Source organism: Peromyscus californicus, unplaced genomic scaffold (assembly GCF_007827085.1).
Source record: "Peromyscus californicus insignis strain IS unplaced genomic scaffold, ASM782708v3 Scaffold_5__1_contigs__length_169319896, whole genome shotgun sequence".
NCBI classification, from domain to species: Eukaryota; Metazoa; Chordata; class Mammalia; order Rodentia; family Cricetidae; genus Peromyscus; species Peromyscus californicus.
Genome location: NW_026294573.1, coordinates 156,221,076 through 156,244,220, shown reverse-complemented (window position 1 = coordinate 156,244,220; position 23,145 = coordinate 156,221,076). Strand labels below are relative to the sequence as shown.

At 35.8% G+C, this 23,145-nt stretch overlaps 1 protein-coding gene across 1 annotated transcript in view; it reads left to right on the top strand.

Annotated features, from left to right (window-relative positions):
• The window catches only part of LOC128097668 (solute carrier family 7 member 13-like), a 42,391-nt gene extending 20,796 nt beyond the window's left edge, over window positions 1-21,595 (top strand). The window contains exons 2-4 of the mRNA XM_052718328.1: window positions 9,375-9,506; window positions 10,902-11,263; window positions 21,174-21,595. Coding sequence (XP_052574288.1) covers window positions 9,375-9,506; window positions 10,902-11,263; window positions 21,174-21,419 — 740 coding nt within the window. The 3' untranslated portion in view covers window positions 21,420-21,595. The remainder of the gene's footprint in view (window positions 1-9,374; window positions 9,507-10,901; window positions 11,264-21,173) is intronic.
• Window positions 21,596-23,145: the final 1,550 nt, after the last annotated feature.

The following is a 23,145-nucleotide window of genomic DNA, read 5'->3' as shown; positions in this document are numbered from 1 at the left end:
ACCAATATAAGTCTCTGTGTTTACTTGGTCGGGTCTGAATGGCTGTGGGACTGGCGGGTGAGAGAGATTTGTCCTGACTGTGGGCCAGGCAGGAAAACTCAAGCAACAAATGGCGCCCAACGTGGGGCAAGAGTTTCCACCTAAAAACTGAAAAAAGATTCTAAAACAGAGCTAAAAACAGTTCCTAATTGTCTCTCTCAAATGAGCAGCAGCTGCCGGTTTGAGCTACTGGTGGGTTCCTAGTGTGCGTGCTCGACCTGCGGTATGGCAGGAATGAGGCCTCTGCAAGTGGCACATTAAGCTGCTTGGTAGATTTAGCCTTTGCTAGTACAAAACAAAAAAAGAGGTTTCTAGGCTACACGCTGCTTGGCTAAAAGCATAGACCCACGATAGTTCCCAGAGCTGGAGGTAAACCACCGCCATGTTGGGAAGCTGAGGTGGGTGGAGCCAGCAGCCACAGCTGCTGCAGTTTAAGGCAAGAGATTCACAATAAGACAGATTCAGATGTAATAGTTTACAATGTGTGTAAAAGATACGTAGGCTTGAAAGAGACAAAAAAAGATGATATATAGAGTTATAGAAACAAATAGATAGTTTTAAAAAATAAAGTCTTTAAAGAGACAGTAAAGGTGGTATAAAAAATAAGCCACGTAAAGATGGATATCACACAGAGAATCTGGATTGTGTTGTCTTTGGGATTCTTAACTACAGAGAGATATTTGATTGTAAAAAAAAAGCTGAGTTAAACCAATATACATATTTTAAAGGTACCTTGACTTCAAAATTTGGATATAAAGATATGTTACTTTGAGAAGGAGACTCTGCTTTTGTTTCCACAGGAAACCAGAGGCTATGGATTTGTTCCAGATTAAGACACATCAGGTTTGACCAGCCAAGACCACCTGAAAGGTCTCCGATGACACCATGGCCCAGATGATCCAACATCCAGAACCGTTTCAAGGCAACTGGCTCAGATGATACAGCCTCACGGACTACTCTATGATCCTAAAATTTTCTTTGTTTCCCCAGAAGATACAGCGCCCCCCTCCAGCAAGAAGTAGTAAGAGAAGCTACGCCCAAATTCCCAAATATACCAAGCTGACTTTGGAGATGTGTAAAGGTTAAAACCTTCCTTTTTAAGAAAAGAAAAGGGGAAGTGCTGTGGGATGGTCTGTATGTCAAATGTGTTGCTGATTGGTCAATGAATAAATCACTGATTGGCAGTGGCCAGGCAGGAAGTATAGGCGGGACTAACAGAGAGGAGAATTGAGAGAACAGGAAGCTGGGTGGGGGAGACACTGCCAGCCGCCATCAGGACAAGGAAGATGTAAAGTACCGGTAAGCCACAAGCCATGTGGCAAGGTATAGATTAATAGAAATGGATTAATTTAAGCTGTAAGAACAGTTAACAAGAAGCCTGCCACGGCCATACAGTTTGTAACCAATATAAGTCTCTGTGTTTACTTGGTCGGGTCTGAATGGCTGTGGGACTGGCGGGTGAGAGAGATTTGTCCTGACTGTGGGCCAGGCAGGAAAACTCTAGCTACATGTATATATTTTAATTTTCCAAATACTGCCAAGTGAAATTCATCTATTTGCCAAATTTCCTCTCTGTGGAGGCCCTTATGATTAATTCCTGCAGGTAAACTACATGATGATTACACAAAGCAAGTAGGACAATATTTCTATAATTTCTTCAACTTGTCATCACCTAATGAAATATTTTGTTAAACCTTTACTAATAACATGATGATTTTAGTAAAATTTTGAAGCTCCTAGAATGTTTCTTATTAGTAGTTATCAATTTCTTGATTTCCTTTTGCTTTAGCCCAGGAAATCACATAGGAGACTAAACATGAATAATATAAAAAGGGGAAATTTCTTTCCCAGATTGCCTGTTGTTGTTGCATGAACAATAAAGTTAATTATGAATTAGTTCAGCAGTTTATATGTATAATACAACTCTTTCTACATATTGAGAATCAGTAATCTTATTAATAGTTTCATTAAAATCTAATAAAACCACTAAAATGGCATATAATTTTGATTTTTAGGCAGAAGCATAAGGATTTTGGACTACTTGCATTTCTTGCTATATAACCCTCCATTCCTAATTTATTTGCATCAGTATACATCCCAAATGTACGCATCCCAAAAATAGGTGCTTTTTTCACTACATGGGGAAGAATCCATTCAGTTCTCTTTATAAATTGAAGTTGTTTATTTTGGGATATTTGTTTTTGATCTCCTCTAAATAATTGCTACAAGCTCTTTACCAGTTATCATTAGTTATCGATAAGTGCATAATTTCAACATTAGTTTAAGGCACTATAATCTCAGTTGGATGAATTCCTGACAATTGATAAAGACTTATTCTTTCCTTTAATTAATTCAGAAACCTTTCACTATAGTTTTTTTTTACCTTTTTTTCCTCTGTTTATAGGCTAAAAAATATCTATTCTAAAATATTTTCCTCCCTTTGTATAATGAGTACAATAGGGGAATGGGTAGAAGGTAAAATTGATAAAGTGCATTCAATTGTGAAATCTAATCAATCTACACAGGCATTTTGTAATTTCTGTTCTACGTGGGTCAACTCCTTTTCTGCTTCAGCTGTTGAGTGCTTTGGACTGCTTCAGTCTGAATCACCTTGAAAATTTGAAACAAATTGTTTAATTCTTGTATAGTCCATCCAATGGTACACTTCAACCAATTAATATTTCCCAATAATACTTGAAAATTATTAAGAGTGTGTAATTGATCTCTTCTAATCTGTATCTTTTGTGGTTGGAATCTATATTTATTTAATTTAAATCCTAAATAATTAAGAGAATCTCTTCTTTGAATTCCCCAGGAGCAATTTGCAATCTCCATTGACATAATATCTGTTGCATCTCAACAAACATTCTTTAAAGGACATTGCTATCAGAGGCAACTATTAAGATATCACCCATATAATTATAAATAATGAATTGAGAAAATCATGAACCAATTGCATTGGTTGATTCACAAATTATTGACATAGAGTTGGATTATTTCCTGGGGAAAGACTTTCCATTAATATCATTTTATAGCTTGGGAATTATAAGTAGGAATTGTAAAAGCAAATTTTTCTCTATATCGTTTATACAACTGAATAATAGTAAAGAAATAATCTTATCATTAATATCTTTTAATATCAATGTACTCAATTCACCTATAAAAAGACAAAAGCTAAAAGAATAGGTACAAATCAGGATAAACAGTCTTTTAAATCAACAGCTATTATAGGCCAAGCTTTAGGCAATAAAGACAGTAATAGAATTCAAGGTCTTAAAAGACCCACATATTGAATAATTTGGTTTACACCTCTCAAATCAGTAAACATTCACCATTTTCCCAGGATTCTTTCTATGACAAATGCAGGGGAATTCCAAGAACTTATAATTTCCTTAATGCATTTAGCATCCACCTGTTCCTGTACTAGTTACTCAAGCACCCACATTTTTTTCTTTTATCAAGGACCACTTCTCCACCAATACAGGCTTATTAGTTTACCATTTTAAAGTCAGAGCATTTGGGCTAATGGCAATGTCTCCTACTCCAAATTTGGGGAGCTAATTCCTGCCTTGTCTTTTTTCTGGGCAACCTGTATATTCTGTGATTTTCCTTGATAATTTTCCCAACAACATTTCTAGGAATTCATCCCATTTATAACATAATTTACAAGCTGTTTCTGATATTGTAGGAATATTAATCCAAGTTCCATGGTATTGAAGCAAATCTATCTGCCATAAATTCATGGCTATATCAGGCACATAAGGCTTTAGTATCCCTTTTTGTACTTCATGTTCTATACATTTAATCCCTTCTACACTTTGTTTTATCTGACATAACATTCCAATTCCTAAAAATTCAGTAGACACCTCTTGACAACATCAATTTGTATTCCATGACTCTTGAGAAAGTATAAATACACCAGCTTCAATGTCTATTAACCCTTCAATCTCAATCCCATTCATTTTTTATTTGAATTTTGGCCTTTCATCAATAATGAATTTGCCAAAGCACCTTTCTTCCTGTACTTACAAACCTTCCTGTCCTACATACTGGAGCTGCTCTATCTTTAAGTTGTGGGAGTAATAATAACTGAGCAATTCCATCACCAGCTTCTATTTGCAAGGTCTTTTTTTATAGAAGCACAATTTTAATTTCTCTTATGTAATTCATGGGTATACAATAAATTCTTGAGATGTTAAACTACTTCTTGCCACCATTATTCCTACTTTCCCTGGTGAAAGAGAACCACACACTCCAGTGGCTACTTTATAACTAGTAAATTGTGGGGATAATGTTAGATGTTTACCCACAGCTAAATCTGAAGCAGTGCTTTCCTGAAGTAGCATGCATTAATTCTCCAATACTGAATTTGAATTCTACTGACTGCTTTGCTGGTTAGCTATCCCACTGCTGAAAAGATATTGTTGGCTCATGTTTTTTATTCTTGGGTCCTGAACTAAGCCGTTCATCAGGTTTCCAGACAAACTGTCTTTCACTTTTCTGACAGATCTATATTCATTATAAGATTGTCTTTCACTTTTCTCACAGATCTATATTCATTAGTCCAATATGTAACTTTTCTGTACCTCATACAAACTCCTGAGGGTTGAGGCCATTTTCTTGATTATACTCAGGCGACACATTTTTTTTAAATTGTTCAAAATCCAAATATTCAGCTAAAACTTCATAACATCAGGATCAGATACTGCTTTTTTACAATGCTGAAGTCGATTTTTGTAAAAATTCAGTGTCAGCTTCCCCTGAACTTTGTGTCATTTTGGTAAGTGAGGTAGTTCTCCTCCCTGCCCCTTAACCTCATCCCCGACCCTTAATGCTGCTAAATGACATTGCATGATAGTGGAGTCATCAAATTATACCTGTCTTTGTAAATCATGATATTTAAATTCACCTAGAAAATGATCCTTCTGTATTTTCACTATTCTACCATGATTACGCTATTCCATGCCTGCTGAGTCCTCTGTCCACAGGTGAGCCTCAATTGTAATTGAGGACCAGCTTCTAATATAACTGCCATTAAGTGCTGATGTTATGAAATAATTGTATTCTAAGCAGCAAAATTATTTAAAACATGTCTTAGAGAAGCTGAATGCATTCCATATGCCACTGCTGCTTCTTGATATTAAGTTTGTCATATCTGTAGGCCTGTAATCTAAACTTAACATTAGGATACTGAATATTTGCAGGCATTTCCTGCATACTAAATGGAAACACCTGTGAAGGTGTCCTTACGACCTTAGACAACCATTTCTCGATTCCCTCATAAGGTGGCATCAGAGGTCTTTGATTAAACACTTTCACTTTTTACTGAGGAAATTTCTTTTTTGATTTCTTTTCCTTGACTCTTTTCTACCAGGAATATTTTTTCTCCCCATGTTCTTTGTCTTGTTAGGTTTTTTTTTTTTTCATGTATGTCTTTAATTCCTGCAAATGTGCAGTTAGCATTTCAATCTTTCTCATTTCTAAGTCTGTATCATCTAAAGAAACATATTCATTTCTAGTGTTTTGACATTCTTCATTTCTTTTTCCCTCTGAAACAACATTCCTATCTTCTTGTAAAAAAAAATTCTCCTCTGCTGACTGACACTTTGTAGCCAGAATGGTTTCCTTTTAATTTCCCTGTTTCTCATCTTAGTGAACTTTCTGTAATTTCTCACTCTGCAATGGCTCCAGAGCATTAGAGATTAATTACATAAAGACAAAATCTTCACTGGTATAGGCTCTCCTCTCTGATGAGCTCTCCTTAAACTTCTCAACACTTGATCCCATACTATCACTTTTAATTGAATATAAGGAGTTGCCTCAAACCAATAAGCCTGCCATTGAAATAATAACAAAAGTTCTGTAGGGTGTTTATCATCCATTTTCAATCTATTTCCTTTTAACACACATATTAGCAACTGCAAATATTTCTGCTCCTAAGATGGTGAATTTCCCACATACCTGCCCTATGGACTAGCATCCAGTCCTGGAGTATCCAGACACCTCTCTTCTTTGAGTCCATGTTGTTGGGTGTCAAATGTCCGTGTTTTGTATTGCATAGGACATTCAAAGAAGAAAAGCCACTCAAGAATGTAAGTTTCAGCTCACTGACAAGGAGAAAAAGGTTTTGTGAACTGAATTTCAAACATCTGTACAAAGGCTTATACATTTGTTTTTTATAAACAAGTTCCTTTAAACCAAAACACCTTTGATATATTCTATATGTTCTCTGAAGTAAATAATCTCACCTTTTCAACTTTAGTCATTATCGTGTACTGTTTGCAGTACCCAGTATGCAAGACACTCCAGATATGCCATGATAGTCTTGTGACCAAAGTCGTGCAATGGATGGAAAACTTCTCCAGAAAAACAACTCTGTAAAATCACAGAAAACAAATAATATTCTCTACAATTTCTAATTACTTTAAGGTATATGTACCTCCCGCAAACAATGACTATATTCTAATGTTACCCTAGATATGGTAAGAAAGAACTATTTCATTCTAATGTTTATCCTAGATTCAATGACTCTACTAGATTTAGATTCCACTCCCGTACTCTCTCCCTGCATCCCCCACACCTGATTCCCTCCTGTTCCCATCCTCTTCCACTCTCAGTCCACTGACAAAAATTATTCTATTTACCCTCCTCAGGGAGATTCTGTGTTCCTCCTTGAGCCCTCCTTGTTACTTAGCCTCTCTGGGTCTGTGTGCGCTAGTATGATTATCCTTTCCTTGATAGCTAATATCCACTGATAAGTGAGTATATACCATGTTTGTCTTTCTGGATCTGGGTAACCTCATTCAGGATAATTTTTTTCTATTTCCATACTAGCCTGAAAATGTCATTTTTAACAGCTGAGAAACTCCATTGCAAATATATTACATCTTATTTATCCATTCCTCAGTTGAGGGTCACCTAGGTTGTTTACAGTTTCTGGTTAAAATGAATAAAGCTGCTGTTAACATAGTTGATCAAGTGTCCTTGTGGCAGGATGATATCTCCTTTGGGTCTATAACCAGTACTGGTATAGGTGGGGCCTGAGATAAATCTATCCCCAATTCATTTTCTGAGAAACTGCCATTTTGAGTCTCAAAGTGGATATACAAGTTTGCCCTCCCACCAACAATAGAGAAATGTTCCCCTTGTTCCAGCATGATCAAGTAGGCTTCATGCCATAGATGCAGAGATGGACCAACATATGAAAATCAGTGAATGAAACCCACCATATAAACAAACTCCAAAAAAATCCAACATGATCATCTCATTAGATGTCAAAAATCTTTGACAAAATCTAACACCCCACTCATAGGAAAAGTCTTGGAGAGATCAGGGATTCGAGGGATGTACTTAAATATAATAAAGACAACTTACAGCAAACTTATAGTCAACATCAAATTAAATGGAGGCTCAAAGAAAATGAACTAAACTCAGCAACAAAACAAGGCTGTCCTTTCTCTCCACATCTATTCAATATAGTACTTAAAGGTTTAGCTAGAGCAATAATACACTAAGGGAAATCAAGGAATACAAATTGGAAAAGAAAAGATCCAAGAATTGCTATTTGTAGAAGATATGATAATGTATGTAAGTGATCCAAAAATCTATCAGGGAACTTCTATAGCTGATAAAATAAAACCTAGAACATTTTATTTCAGTGAATCTTTGTATTTTTTTTCTATTTAACTTCTTTTAGCTATGAGATGATTGTTTCCTGCTAGCTATTCCTTTTGAATATGAGTTCTTCTTTTTGTTCTAGAACTTCCAGGTGTGCCTTTAAATTACTAGCATGAGATCATTCTAAATTTTTGATGAGTATTTAATGAATGATATGAACTTCTCTCAAAACTGCCTTCATTGTTTCACAAAGTTTTGAGTGTGTTATATTTTCATTGTCATTCAATTCTACAAAGTTATTGATTTAGTTCTAAATACTTTTCTAACCTAGTTCTCATTAAGTAGATATTTGTTCAGTTTCCATGAGTTTTGAAGATTCATCTTGTTTCTGTTGTCAATATCCACCTTTAATCGATGGTGGTCAGATATGATTCAGGGCATTATTTCAATTGTCTTGTATATATGTTGAGACTTTATGTCTGAGTAAGTGGTCAATTTTGTAGAAACCTATGTGTGCTATAGAAGAGAAGGTATATTCTTTTCTGTTCAAGTACAATGTTCCATAAATATCTACTAGGTACAAATGATTTATGAAAGGAAGACAAACAGATCATGATTATAATCTATTAATATGTGGCATTCATTTGTTTCTTGTAATTCCAAATAATCACAACCATGTCTGTACTAATGTTCCTAGTATTTGTAGGGTTCCACTTATTTGCATTATGTAATAATATAACTTTTTACTATCTGGATTAATCTTGTTACAACTCTCTAAAATTTAACTATTTGATGAGAAGAGTTTAGAGTCTTCACTTAAAGATGAACTTCTTTCATTTCATGGGAAACCTATTTTACTGCTGTAAATGTCCTCAGAGATAACTCCTATTTCATAAATTTCAACACCAGACTCCAGCAAATATAGCAAACCAGTTAATCAACTTGTGTGTGAAAACTGACCAACTGCTCTACTGGAATATCTGTCAAGTCATAGATGTGATTATTCTCTCCCAGCACCACCAGCTTCTCCATATTGATTCAGAAATCTCATTTCTTGTCATCACTGCCAGGAATAGACCATTCATTTTAGTTCAAACTTTACCTCACTTGATAACAGACCATGCATGGAGTAGAAGGAGGAAAAGAAGTATTTGGTAATGCTCCATCCAACACAGGGCCTCTTATAAATTTTTTTTCATGACTACTTCTCACTCATTAATGTTAATTGACCCTCATCATCTATGAAAACCTGAGTTTTGGGAACACTGCACTGACTTAAATGGATATTGTAGACCACAGTTCATTAACACCACTATACATCTACAATAAAATGTTTACAGAGTTACGTCATTGCACAGTAGGATTGCTGTTTATAAATGAACAAAATTGTGTCCTTCATATTGACTCATGAGACATTTTGTTCTAAAATATGTACCTTAAAAGAGTTAATATGTCTAGGTTCTTGTGTTCAGGAAACAATCAAAGACAAAAAAGCACTACTTTACATTCAATAGGCTTACTAAATATGTGAAGATCTGTATTTTATATCTAAACCCTCAATATTTCTATCTCAGTGAAAGAAAGAGTATACATAATCTCTAGTGACAGAAAGAAATGCTTTATCAGAGGCCTAATGTGATCATCTCCATGACATGGGGCTTTGGGAAGTTCATATGTTTGATGTGTCATTTTCTAATATATTTATTTATTTTTCTTAGGAGAAATAAAAAGCCCTACTGATACAATTACAAGATCTGTAATATCTGGCCTGTCCATTGTGACTCTGTTGTACTTACTGACTAATATATCATACTTGGCAGTTCTGACACCACAGGAAATCATCTCTTCAGGTATGATGAAGTAAAATTAAATAGGATAGATGCCTGTCTGTGATAAGAAATTGATTGAAGTTTTTATATACTATAAATATAATTAGTATGCATACAGTGCTATGAAAATAATGTTTATTTTTGGGATATTCAATGAATCTACTGAAAACAAAATAACCTAAATCATCTATTATATGATAACAACTAAATTATAGATCCAGAAAGGCCATGTACCAAGAAAAACTAAAATAAAGGACAAAGACAGAAGAGTAGGAAAAGAGTAAAAAAGAATATCAAGATACCTGAACAATCAGGACAAGAACACAAAGAATAAACACTATGCTTCAAAATATACATTTATCTTTGCAATGAAAGAGGCTGTTTAAAATAGACAACATCTCTTTACTTTCTTAGATGTGAAACCCACTGCCATGATTTTCATTAAGGCTGTCATTTGTATCCATCAGAAGTGGATCAAAAAGTGAGTCACAACCAGTTCTCAGCCATACTTCACATATTGTAACTCTCAGTTTTTCTAGGATACTGCTAGTTATTTGTAAATGTGAGCGCTAATTTTCATGATTGGCTCTTCTACATATACCCATCAGAATATCACTAGGAAAAAGTGTAGCCCTATCATCACTCATTCATTACTTTCTGGGATTTCTCTATGTAGTCTGTCAAATTGTTAAAAAACACATGAAAACTTTTCTTCAGAGACAAGTGCTTATTCTAGTTGGAACCAGAGCTTCAACTTTCCCTTCCTCCAGATGAGATTACTGGGGAAATTTCAATTCCAGACGTGGGCAGCATTGATTTTAAATACTATGATAAAAGAGAGAGGGCCACAAATAGTCTTTCTTTAGGATATTTTCAGTCTTTGACATAGTAGTATAATCAAGATTTGGCAATGTCAAAAAGGATATTGGACAGGAGCACTTCTAAGTACATCTGCAACACAGGGCCATTAAAGGGAGGATGTGAGGGAGGTGTCACATCACACAAACTTCACTATTTATGCAACACCATACTGGCTGAATTTTAGGCCATTTTTACTGGGAGAAACTTATAATACAGTGCTAGGTCTCCACAGCTAGAATGACTTTTTTCTGTCTTATTAGCTGACAAAAAGGTTGGGGGTGGTAAATTCATGAGATAGACAGTTTAACAATCAAGAAAGCAAGAACTGTTATTCCTGGCACTGAGCAGCCTTGCAGCTCTCAAACATCCACTTCTAATGTGCTTTAATGGACAAATCAATCACAAGGCACAACAGATTAGAAGAGTGAGAGACTCCCTCTCCTAGAAAAAAATGACCAAGTTCTATTACAATATGCATGACAACAGAAACAATTGCAGAGTGCTGTTCTATTTCCTTTCAAGCAAAAATGACTTTGGCATTTCGAATTTTCATAGATTCTATTGCTGTCACATGGATGGACAGAGTCTTCCCTTCTGCACAATGGGTACTTTCTTTGGGAATCTCAGCTTCACTGGTGACCAGTGGTTCTTCTGGAATACTTTCAGCATCAAGAATATTTTACTGTGCAAGTCAAAATGGACAATTACCTGTCATCTATTCAATGCTTAATGATCATCACTCTCCAGTTGTAGCAGTCATCCTGATTACCATTTTATCTTCTATTGCAATAATAGCTTCAGATTTAATCTACCTAGTGAAATATGTGACGCTAGGAGCATCGTGTGTAAATTTGCTGAATGTGATAGGGTTGCTTAAACTAAGGTACCAAAAGCCTGATCTACCAAGACCTTATAAGGTAAGTCAATATGTAAATACTAATATTGAATATGCAGCCTGTTTGCTGTTAAAACTTGCTCAGTAACTGTGAGATTCTTCTAACCAGTTTTCAACCCATTTTATGAGGTAGTAGCTCTATGTCTTCCAACTAAGCTTTTGTGATATGTGCTATTTGAGGCTTCATTTTTATTGTGTGAAAGCAGATAACTGATACACTGCAGGAAAGGCAGATATCATCATTATCTTCCAGGAAGCAAATAATAATACTCAGGAGAAAACTATAGTCCCCATGCTCAAAAGAACAAGCTCACATAATAATTTCACAAAGTAGAAGAAGCTTCCTCTTTTTGCTTATTTCTTTATCTGATATTTTATTTAATTCATGATTTTTAGCAAAGACTTATCATGGACAATTTTCATTCATATTATCTCTGCACTATGTAAGTCACACATTTATATAACATAAATCCAGGGATGTCACATCATTTTTGCTTTCCTTCTCAATATTCCTATGAATTTCATCAAGATTTAAGCTGTATCATGGTTGCAGAGATTATGCAAAATGATAAAAAAAAACTTCTGTATTTTATGACAGTGACCATAATAAGTACATGAGTATTGTTAATAAGTTCCACAATAACAAATTTTCTCCTATGTACTCCTATATAATTCATCTTGGGATTCTGTGTGTGTGTGTGTGTGTGTGTGTGTGTGTGTGTGTGTGTGTGTGTGTGTGTTATTTTATTTTACAATATAATTCAGTTCTACATATCAGCCACAGATTCCCTTGTTCGCCCCCCCTCCCCGCCCCCCTTCCCTTCCCCCCAGACGAACCCCCATTCCCACCTCCTCCAGGGCAAAGCCTCCCCCGAGGACTGAGATCAACCTGGTAGACTCAGTCCAGGCAGGTCCAGTCCCCTCCTCCCAGGCTGAGCCAAGGGACCCTGCATAAGCCCCAGGTTTCAAACAGCCAACTCATGCAATGAGCACAGGACCCAGTCCCACTGCCTGGATGCCTCCCAAACAGATCAAGCCAATCAACTGTCTCACCCATTCAGAAGGCTTGATCCAGTTGGGGGCCTCATCTTGAGATTCTTATAAATAGTTGAATACTGACCATATTTTGAGAAGTGTCATACTGTACCATATTCCATATTCTTCTTTCTTGTAATTGCTTCCTCTTCAAGTACATCCTACATGAACAAAAGTGAATGATACATTGGATACATTGTGATATCCCTGCTATATTTCAGATAATCATGTGGATAAGTCAGAGAAATTGGGATAAATATATTTTTAAACCTTGCTTTATTCAGGGGGCATAAAAAGAAATCATCATCAGTCAAAATAATGAATAAATTTCATTTGTTGAGCACATTCTAGTGGACATGAGTCTCATATAGACTTTATTAGAATCATATCAGATATCATTTTAACAACAAAAAATCTGATGAACATATCAATTAAGTTATCAGTTAATGCACCCACACAATGCCTCTCAGATTCCTGTTTATTAACTTTCATTATCTTTCCTGAACACAGTACATGGCAAATAGGAGTTGTAGGTGGAGTCTTGCGCTCTCCACCACTTGCTCCCAAATAATCAATTCTGTTACTTAATATAAATGATAAATACTCAGCCAACAGTTCAGGCTTTTTGCTAGATAATTCTTATATTTAAATTAATCCATATTTCTTATTTATGCTTTGCCACATGGCTTGGTACCTTTTCTTAGTATGGCATGCCCATCTTCCTTCTCTGCATCTCTTTGTAACACTCCTGACTCCACCCTTCTTCATCCCACCATCTTTAGTTTGGTCACCCCACCTTTATTTCCTGGTTGGCAACTGGCCAATCAGTATTTTATTAAGCAAATTCAAGTGACAAATCTTTACAATTTACAAGAGGATTATCCCACAAAATTTCCTTTTTGTCTAATTAAAAAGTTTTAATTTTAACTTAGTATAACTATATACAACAAAACAATTATTAAGTAAGAATTACACTTACACTATCCAGTCTATTTGTATCTGGAAAAATTAAAGAAAATACTCCATTATCTATCCTATGTTGGTGAGTCCAGAGTTTTGTACCTAAATCACTTTATATCCTAACTTGCATTACCAACTCAAAATTATTCTTTTATGACTTTAAAGCTTATACACTTTATTACTCTTGTAAATTTCTTTTTGGAATTTGGTAACAAGGATAAGTATAACTATACCTATCTAGTCTTCGACTCCATCAGAAACCTGAGAAGGATATAATATTACCTGAGTAAACAGGAAGTGCAGAGCAAAAGCTTCCAAAACTAAGAAATGACAGAAACAGTCACCTGAATGGACAGTCATCCAAGGTTCCTCTGCAATGTTGGGGCATCCATCTTTAACCTGCAGGCCTAGAATATCTCACAGATGAACTATGAAGAAGGATTTTTGAATAACTGCCATGCTTTGTCTTGGCAAAGATTGGTATCACTTTCCTTTGTGTCTGGCTTGTCCAATATGGTAAACATACTCTCAGTAGTTCAGGCCAGGGAAGCTTCTTGCTCAGTAGCTAACTTTCACCACAAAGAAATTGAACTCTATATGGAGTTTCTTTGATGCCCATCATCTACTCTGAAGTACGTTGGTACTTTCAGGAGCATACATTTCTCATTTTCATAAAAAACTTTGCTATTAAGGCATCTTAAATGCCTTATTTGTAGACCTCTGATGTGTTTGAAGACCACCTGTCTATCTAAAATCTATATATGATTTTGAAAACATACCCAATGTGACTATAAGTTTGACTATTATAGATGACTATGAATCTCTATTTTATTATAAATTACATTTTTAAATGATGTGCATAAACATAATACTCCAAACAAGAGTAGAAATATACATAAAGTATAACAGAAATAACTTTAAATTTCCATCAGTAAACCAAATCTATACTAATGTAAACATTTAAGATTGATAGTTATTCTTTCAGATTAAAGTAGATTCAATAATCCAACTTTTATCTCACCATTTCTATATTATACCCCCTTTTATTCATGCAGAAAGAGATCTTTGAATTTAATTCTTTTTCTAGCTTTTATCCTGACTATGACCAATAACAACTTGTAACCAATCCATCTTAAAAGCCAAAAAAAATCTATAGCCAATCTTTTAGGAATGTGGGCATTGTTTATTTTAGACTGCTTCATGTTGTTTGGTGGTACTAGTATTTTTAGGGAATCTTGAAAAAATGGGATAATAATGAAGTGTTGTCTGGAAAGGTCTGTGAGGGTGGACCATCTCAACCAGAAGCCTTAAAGCTGTTTTGAATGCAGACTTTTGAGGAGACTATAACAGATGCATTTTGAAATGCTAGATAACCTAGACCATCCATTTACATTGGTGTCTCATCCTCTTATTCTGAAAATACGTAAAATTTTAAAGGTAACATACATATCTACATTGTTACAAGTATATACTGTGTACTGTATACAAGTCAGCCAAAGAATCCAGACTCTCTGTGTAATTCAACTCTTAATGTGGCATTTTTTACTCTTCATTATTCTATTCCTTTTTAAAGGACTTTCTGAACCCCTTTTCTTTCTCTTCAAAGCTTACATATATTGTTAAACACACTGTAACCTGTTTAAAGGATTTTTTGGTCTGCATCTATCTTTACTGCATATCTGTATTTTTTTTCCTCACATGAGACAAATCTTAAATTGCTCTTAGTTCCCAGGATTTTCCAGTTTAGCACATGGCAGTAGCACATAGTGTTTGGGGGTGAGTCTTAGGAGAGACTTTTCTATACTGCAGCTAGCGTGAGAGACGGAAGGAAACTGCCACAGAGCTTAGCTCATGGCCAGGGTGAGAGACTGCAGGATCCCACCTTGCAGTTTCCAAGGTGAGCTGGCAGCTTTAAGGAGATGCAGCTCTGTGCTGTGGCTAGCATGAGAGACATGAGACTAGGAAGCAGCGCTTGGCTCCATTTCTGTGTCTAGAACCCCATTTTAAGCTTTTTAGGTCTTATGTAGATCTATGCCCCATTTTGGGTGCTATTTGTAGATGTAATTTTTCTGTCATAACTGTTTGGTCCCAAATAACCAACTCTGAGACTTAATATAAATAATACATATTCAGTCAATAGCTCAGGCTTGTTGATAGCTAACACTTTAACTAAATTAACTCATATTTCTTATCTATGTTTTGCCATGTGGCTTGGTACATTTTCTGAGTATGGCATCATGGTCATCTCAACTTCTCTCCATCTTTTGATTACTCTACTGAATCCATTCTTCTTCCTCCAAGCATCCTTAGGTTGGTTGATCTGCCTATAATTCCTGCCTGGAGACTGGCCAATCAGAATTTAATTAATCTAATTCTAGTGAAAAATCTTTATAGTGTACAAGAGGATTACTCAAGAGCAAGGAGTATTTCAGTGTGATGTGTGTCCAAACTAGAAACATTATTAATCTAAAAATGTGATATCACTGAAAGACTGGGTATTTGTGTAGCATAGTGCAAAGAATCAGCACAGCAGATGTTAAATAGAGCAATGCTCAGACCTATATTTAAGGACCTATTTGTTATCAGATATTATAAAATGGACACATAGAAAACACTCTTAGTGAAGAAAACACTGAGTCTTCTATATAATGGCATATTGTATAAAACTGATTAACAATCTGAAAAGACACAGAATCTAATGATGTCCATTTGATGTTAGAATACATTTAGGCAGAACCATTTCCAAAATGACAAAAAACATGTAGGAACATGGTTGTGGAAAAGCAAATAGAACAAGGAATTGAGATGGTACCTTCTTAAGAGTCAGGCAAGAAAAGTTGCTCTTGACACAGAGAATTGAAGATAAAAAGAATCAAGTTCCCTAGTACGTTCTAGGACCAATCCCTGGTGAAAGACCTACAACATGAAAAGTAGGTATTTGGTAATGGAATGCTTGCTCTATTACCATTTCAAATATCATGTAAAAATAATGTTCTTTTATATATGAAAAGAAAAGTGAGAATAAAACAAGAATTGTAGGGAAAATCATCAGATCCATCCTTACAAAATCTTGGTATGTATAAGACCATTATGAATTTATAAAAATATAGAAAGCTACAAAATAATTTTTCTGAAAAATATATACACAATAATTCTTAACAAAATGTTTCCAATATGAATATGAGACCACATAAGGAGAATCAGATACAATGGGAAATTTTGGCTTAGTTAAAGAAATAAAGAGATAATTGAACATTTTTAAATCAATAAATATAATATTATACATAACTACACTTAAGGTCAGAAATCACATTTATTTTGTTAAAATATGTATTTGTACACATGCACATATTGAAAATAAACATAGAAATGGGATCGAAGGGAATGATGATGCCTAAAGAAAGAGTTTTTTTTCAAAACGGCACACGTCACTTAATTTCTGTGAATAATTAATACATATTTCATTAATAATGAGACAATAATTGAAAAATATTATCAAATTTGATTGCAATAAAGCAACAAGATATCAAGGCAAGTGCTAGACCAAAACTGATTCTTCTTTTTTTTTTTGATTCTTCTTTTTTTTAATGAAACAACACAGTCTACAATAGGAGTATATCTCATCTCCATTTACTATTTTTCTTTCAAATGCTAGCATTTAAGACAATTCCTATGTGGGACTTTCTGTAGCCCTCACTCCCAGCTTATGACACATTGACAGATATTTTTATTTAGGTATCACTAATCTAAGAGTCTCAGTGCATTTCTTTTATTTTTTTCTTTTGATTTTTCCTTATTAAGAAATTTTCTACTCACTCTACATACCACCCACAGATACCCCTCCTCCCTCCTCCTACCTTCAAGGCCTCCCTACCTAGCCACCCCACGTACCCACATCCCCCAAATCAAGGTCTCCCATGGGGAGTCAGTAGAGTCTGGCACACTAAACCTAGGCAGGTCCAAGCCCCTCCCCACTGCACCAAGGCTGCACAAGGCATCTCACAACAGGCAATGGGCTCCAAAAAGCCTGCCCATGCACCAGGGACAGATCCTGATCCCCCTGCCTGGGTGCTCCCCAAACAGTTGGAACCAAACAACTGTCTTCCTTATCTAGAGGGCATAGTCCAGTCCCAAGGGGGCTCCACAGCCAATAGTCAACAGTTCTTGGGCTTCCATTAGTGTGGCCAGTCATCTCTACATGTCTTCCCATCATGATCTCAAAGTCCTCTACCCCGAGAAACCCTCCTCTCCCTCATCCATTGGATTTAGCCTGTCGCCTGGCAATGGATCTCTGCATCTGCTTCCATCAGTCACTAGACAAAGGCTCTATGATGACAACTAGGTTATTCACTAGACTGGTCACCAGAGTAGACCAGTCCAGGCACTCTCTGGACCACTGCCAGCACTCCAAGGTGGGATCATCCTTGTGGATACCTGAGAGCATCCCCAGCACACTGCCTCTTCCTATTTCCATGATGTCCTCATCTATCATGGAATCTCCCTCCCCTCCCACTCTGTCCCTGTTCCAGCTCGACCCTCCCATTTCCCTATGTTTTCATGCCCCACACCTTGCCCTCTGCCACCCCTCCACTCCCAGTCCACTCATGTAGATCTCCTCCACTTCCCATTAGATGGGCCATCCATGTGTCCCTCCTAGAGTTTTACCCTGCTAGCTACCCTCTCTGGAGCTGTGGGTTGGAGTCTGGTCATCCCTTCCTTTCCCTCACATCTAGTATTCACTTATGAGTGAGTACATACCATGTTTGTCCTTCTGAGTCTGGGTTACCTCACTCAGGATGATTTTGTCTAGTTCCATCCATTTGCCTGCAAACCTCATGATGTCATTGTTTTTCCTCTGCTGAGTAGTACTCCATTGTATATATATACCACAATTTCTTTATCAATTTTTCACTTGAGGGGCATCTAAGTTGTTTCCAGGTTCTGACTATTGCAAATAATGCTGATGTGAACATAGATGAGCATGTGTCCTTGTGGTAAGATTGAAGATTCCTAGGGTATAAGCCCAAAAGTGGTATTGCTGGGTCTTGAGGAAGACTGCCATACTGGTTTTCAAAGTGGCTGTACAAGTTTGCACTCCTACCAACAGTGGAGGAGTGTTCTCCTTGGTCCACATCCTCTCCAACATAAGCTGTCTTCAGTGTTTTTGATCTGAGCCATTCTGACAGGCATAAGATGGTATCTCAGAGTTGTTTTGATTTGTATTTCCCTGATGACTAAGGATGTTGAGCAGTTCCTTAAACGCCTTTCAGCCATTTGAGATTCTTCTGTTGAGAATTCCCTGTTAAGCACTGTAGCCCATTTTTTAATTGGATTTTTCAATATTTTGAAGTCTAGCTTTTTTAGTTCTTTATATATTTTGGAGATCAGCCCTTGTCAGATGTGGGGTTGGTGAAGATCTTTTCCCATTCTGTAGGCTGTCGCTTTGTCTTGCTGACCGTGTCCTTTGCTCTACAAAAGCTTTTAAGTTTCAGGAGGTCTCATTTATTGTTGCTCTCACTGTTGGTGCTACTGGTGTTATATTTAGGAAGTGGTCTCCTGTGCTGATGCGTTCAAGACTATTTCCTGCTTTCCCTTCTATCAAGTTCAGTGTAACTAGATTTATGTTGAGGTCTTTGTTCCACTTGGACTTGAGTTTTCTGCATGGTGACAGATATGGATCTATTTGTAATCTTCTGCATGTTGACATCCAGTTATGCTAGCACCATTTGTTCAAGATGCTTTCTTTTTTCCATGGTACAGTTTTGGCTTTTTTGTCGAACATCATATGTTCATAAGTATGAGGATTAATGTCAAGGTCTTCAATTCAATTCCATTGGTCCACGTGTTGGTTTTTATGCCAGTACCAAGCTGTTTTGATTACTATAGCTCTAGTGTAGAGCTTGAAGTCAGGGATCATAATGCCTATAGAGGTTGCTTTATTGTACAGGATTCTTTGAGCTATCCTAGCTTTTTTGTTTTTCCATATAAAGTTAAGTATTGTTCTTTCCAAGTCTGTGAAGAACTGTGTTGGGATTTTGATGGGGATTGCATTGAATCTGTAGATTGCTTTCAACAAGATTGACATTTTTACTATGTTAATTCTATCTATCCATGAGCATGGCAAATCTTTCCATTTTCTGATATCTTCTTAGATTTCTTTCTTCAGAGACTTAAAGTTCTTATCATGCAGGACTTTCACTTGCTTAGACAGAGTTTCCCCAAGGTATTTTATATTATTTGTGGCTATTGCAAAAGGTCATGTTTCTCTGATTTTTTTCTCAGCCCGTTTATCATTTGTATATAGGAGGGCTACTGATTTTTTGAGTTAATCTTATATCCTGCCACCTTACTGAAGCAGTTTATCAGCTGTAGGAGGTCTCTGGTAGAACTTTGGGGGTCACTTATGTATACTATTATATCATCTGCAAAACTGAAAATTGACTTCTTCCTTTCCAAATTGTGTCCCCTTGATCTCCTTTTGTTCAAAAGACAGATTAATGAGAACAAAAAGAGATAATCAGACATTTATTTTAAAGCCAAAGTGGAAATAATTTTGTGGAAGAAAAGAGATAAGCAAGAAGGAAAACGGAATGAAAGGAAGAATAAGAACATAACTGATTTATTTGTGGCTATAAAAATTTCAGAAATAGCCGGGCGGTGGTGGCGCACGCCTTTAATCCCAGCACTCGGGAGGCAGAGCCAGGCGGATCTCTGTGAGTTCGAGGCCAGCCTGGTCTCCAAAGCGAGTACCAGGAAAGGCGCAAAGCTACACAGAGAAACCCTGTCTCGAAAAACCAAAAAAACAAAACAAAACAAAAAAAAAAATTTCAGAAATAAACACTCATTACACATGTAAATACATCACTACAGTATGCCAACTAAAAAATTAATAAAAAAGTAAGATAATAAGGAAGGGGGAAGTTTGGCTATGAGTAAATATGTAGTAGTTTTCCTAATTCAGATAAAAGATCATTGGAATGATGAATAGTAGAGTGATGCTGCTATTTCAATTTATGGCAATTCCACATGGGAACCCTTTTCTCTATTGTTTGAAAATAAAGAGCTGGCTTTAGTGATGAATGACTCAGTGGGATGAATAAAATATTAATTCAAGTACACTGTATTTAAATATGTAAGTTCACAACAACATTTTTGTTGCATGATTTCTAATTGGTCTTTTGATAAAAAACCCAAAGCCAGATATTGGGGTAAATACAGAAAGATGGTGAGACAAAGGAACAAGCAATTGCCATATCTCACTTGTCAACTCCACAAATCCTTTGTTTGAAAGCCTCTAAGTCCTCAGCTAAAATACCTCTCTAGTCAAAAGGCCTCTAGCCAAAAAATTTAGTTCCTGCCTCCTCATGAATTATATACCTTTCTCTGCCCAGCCATATCACTTCCTGTCTCAACCTCGCTAGTGCTGGGATAAAAAGTTGTGTGCCTCCCAAGTACTGATAGCAAAGGATGATATCTCAAGTGCTGGGATTAAAGGCGTGTGAATCCAACATACTGGGATTAATGGTGTGTACCACCACTGCCTGGCTCTGTTTCTCTCCTAGACTGAATCAATCTCCTGTAGACTAGGGGGCTTTGAACTCACAGAGATCCATCCAGATGTATCCCTGCCTCCCGAGTGCTAGGATTAAAGGTGTATGTTTTCATTGCCTGGCCTCTATGTTTAATCTAGTGGCTTGTTCTGTTCACTGATCTTCAGTCAAATGTTATTAGGGTACAACAAAATTCACCACATATTTTTATGATATATGATATGCAATAAATTAATTTTTGACTAGCTAATACCAGGACTACCTACTCTAAAGCTTTTGAAGATATGTATGCACTCACTTCCTATTGGTTCTGTAACAAATATAATGTTCTTTTGTCATAGGAACTTAGCATGCCATCAATAAGCTTAAAATTTTTTCTCCTTTCAGGTGTGGCTTCCAGTTATATTTGGATCTATAGCATCATCAGTTTTTCTCATTTTCATGCCAGTGATTCAGTCTCCTAATATCGAGCATGTCTATCAGGTAGTCTTTCTTTTCTGTGGATTTCTGTGTTACTGGCTTCAAGCTCACCTTAATGGACATGCTGTTTGTTTTGACACAATCACTTGTTACTGTCAATTGTTTTTCAATGTCTCACCATCTGAGGACCAAGATAAATTAATTCCTTCCTAAAAATCCTGACGGAAGGAGAAGTCTATTTGAAACTAAGCATAACCTAATTTTATTACAATTTCACATTTAGATGTATATGTTGTTAAACACAGTCCTTACTTATATCATGTCCACCCCAAACATTGTTATACAATTTCAATTTCACCTCCTAAACACCTTTATTCTGTGAATAATGAGTAGAAATAAGATTAAAGTTTCTAAATACACAATAACTAAAAGAATATGGAAATTTCTTTTATCACTAAGATATATAAGTGTTCACAGCATTTTAGCATGTTGGCAAGTGTACTTTGTACACACACACAACAAATCATAGCATTTATAAGTAGATTTGTCTTTAGTCATATTTATCATATTTTCACTAAGAGGGAAAGTTTGTGTAAAGTGCTGTCTAAGGAAAGGAATCAGTGTACTATAACCAAAGAGCCACATTCAGTGATTCCTCTCTGTTGCTCTCTCTGTACATTGCCTACTTCAACAATGGTGACAGAGACCACACAACATTTACAGCCAAAAATATGTCCTTATTGACTCTTCAGAAAGTATTACCCAATCCAATCTATATAGCTAATTTTAAAAGGTTGATGATCCCCAGAATTTTGAATGACTAGGGTTTTACCGGGTATTTTAGAAAGTCATAATTTATGCTCTATTGTAATTTGCTAGGTATTAGCATAGGCACATGGCAGGAATATGGCAACACACAACATTGAATGAGATGACATAGCATCTTCTAATTACATTACAAGGAAAGTAAACTGGGTTTCTGTCCTATGCAATATATTTAATGTGTAAAGTAAACTATCTGTAAGTTAACATATTAGACATATGAGAAAGAAATGTGAATTTCTCAACTTTGATGAGGACACACACACAAACACACACACACACATTTGACATAACTCTGTAACCCATAAATACTGTCATTGATTCATTAATCAAGAAATTTAAAAAATGTTTCAGATGGAAATGTTGACTACCCTGATTATGACATTAAATATCATTATTCATCAAATTATAATATTCCATAAAATTTAAATAATTTAAAATTTTACAAATATATATTACACCAGTATGTCCTGTTTTCTTTCTAATAGCAATATTTTGAGATTTATTGTTACATCTACATGTATATTTCTTTATATTTTTCTGATTGTCTTCTCCATGCTCCCATCTCTCCTATCCCTCCTTCTTTCAAGTTCCTACCTTCCTACAAAGTAATTCTCACATCTGTCTTCATGACAGTTACACTTTATTACCCACTATTTTTCCTTTCACCTTATATTAGACCTCTGTAATCACTCTCATGATTTTCTTTCTTCTTTGATGTCCTACATACACCATACACACACACACAATCACACACACACACACACACACACACACACACACACACACACATATATATATATTTTATATATATATAAAATCTAGGTTTTATATGTCATATAAAATATCACATTTTTCTGTGTTGGTCAGCTTTTTGTCACTTAATATATTGACACCCAGTTTCATGAATTTTATCTAAACTGTCATGATTTGAAACGTTTTTAAAACTGAATGAAATTATAATGTGTATATCTACTACATTTTCTTTATCCATTTGCCTTTTTGTGGATGTCAGATTAATTCCATATTTGAGGTTTTTGAGAGTGTAGTAATACACATGTATATGCAAATATGTATGTGGTATGTGGGCTTAGATTCTTTGGATCTATAACCAGGA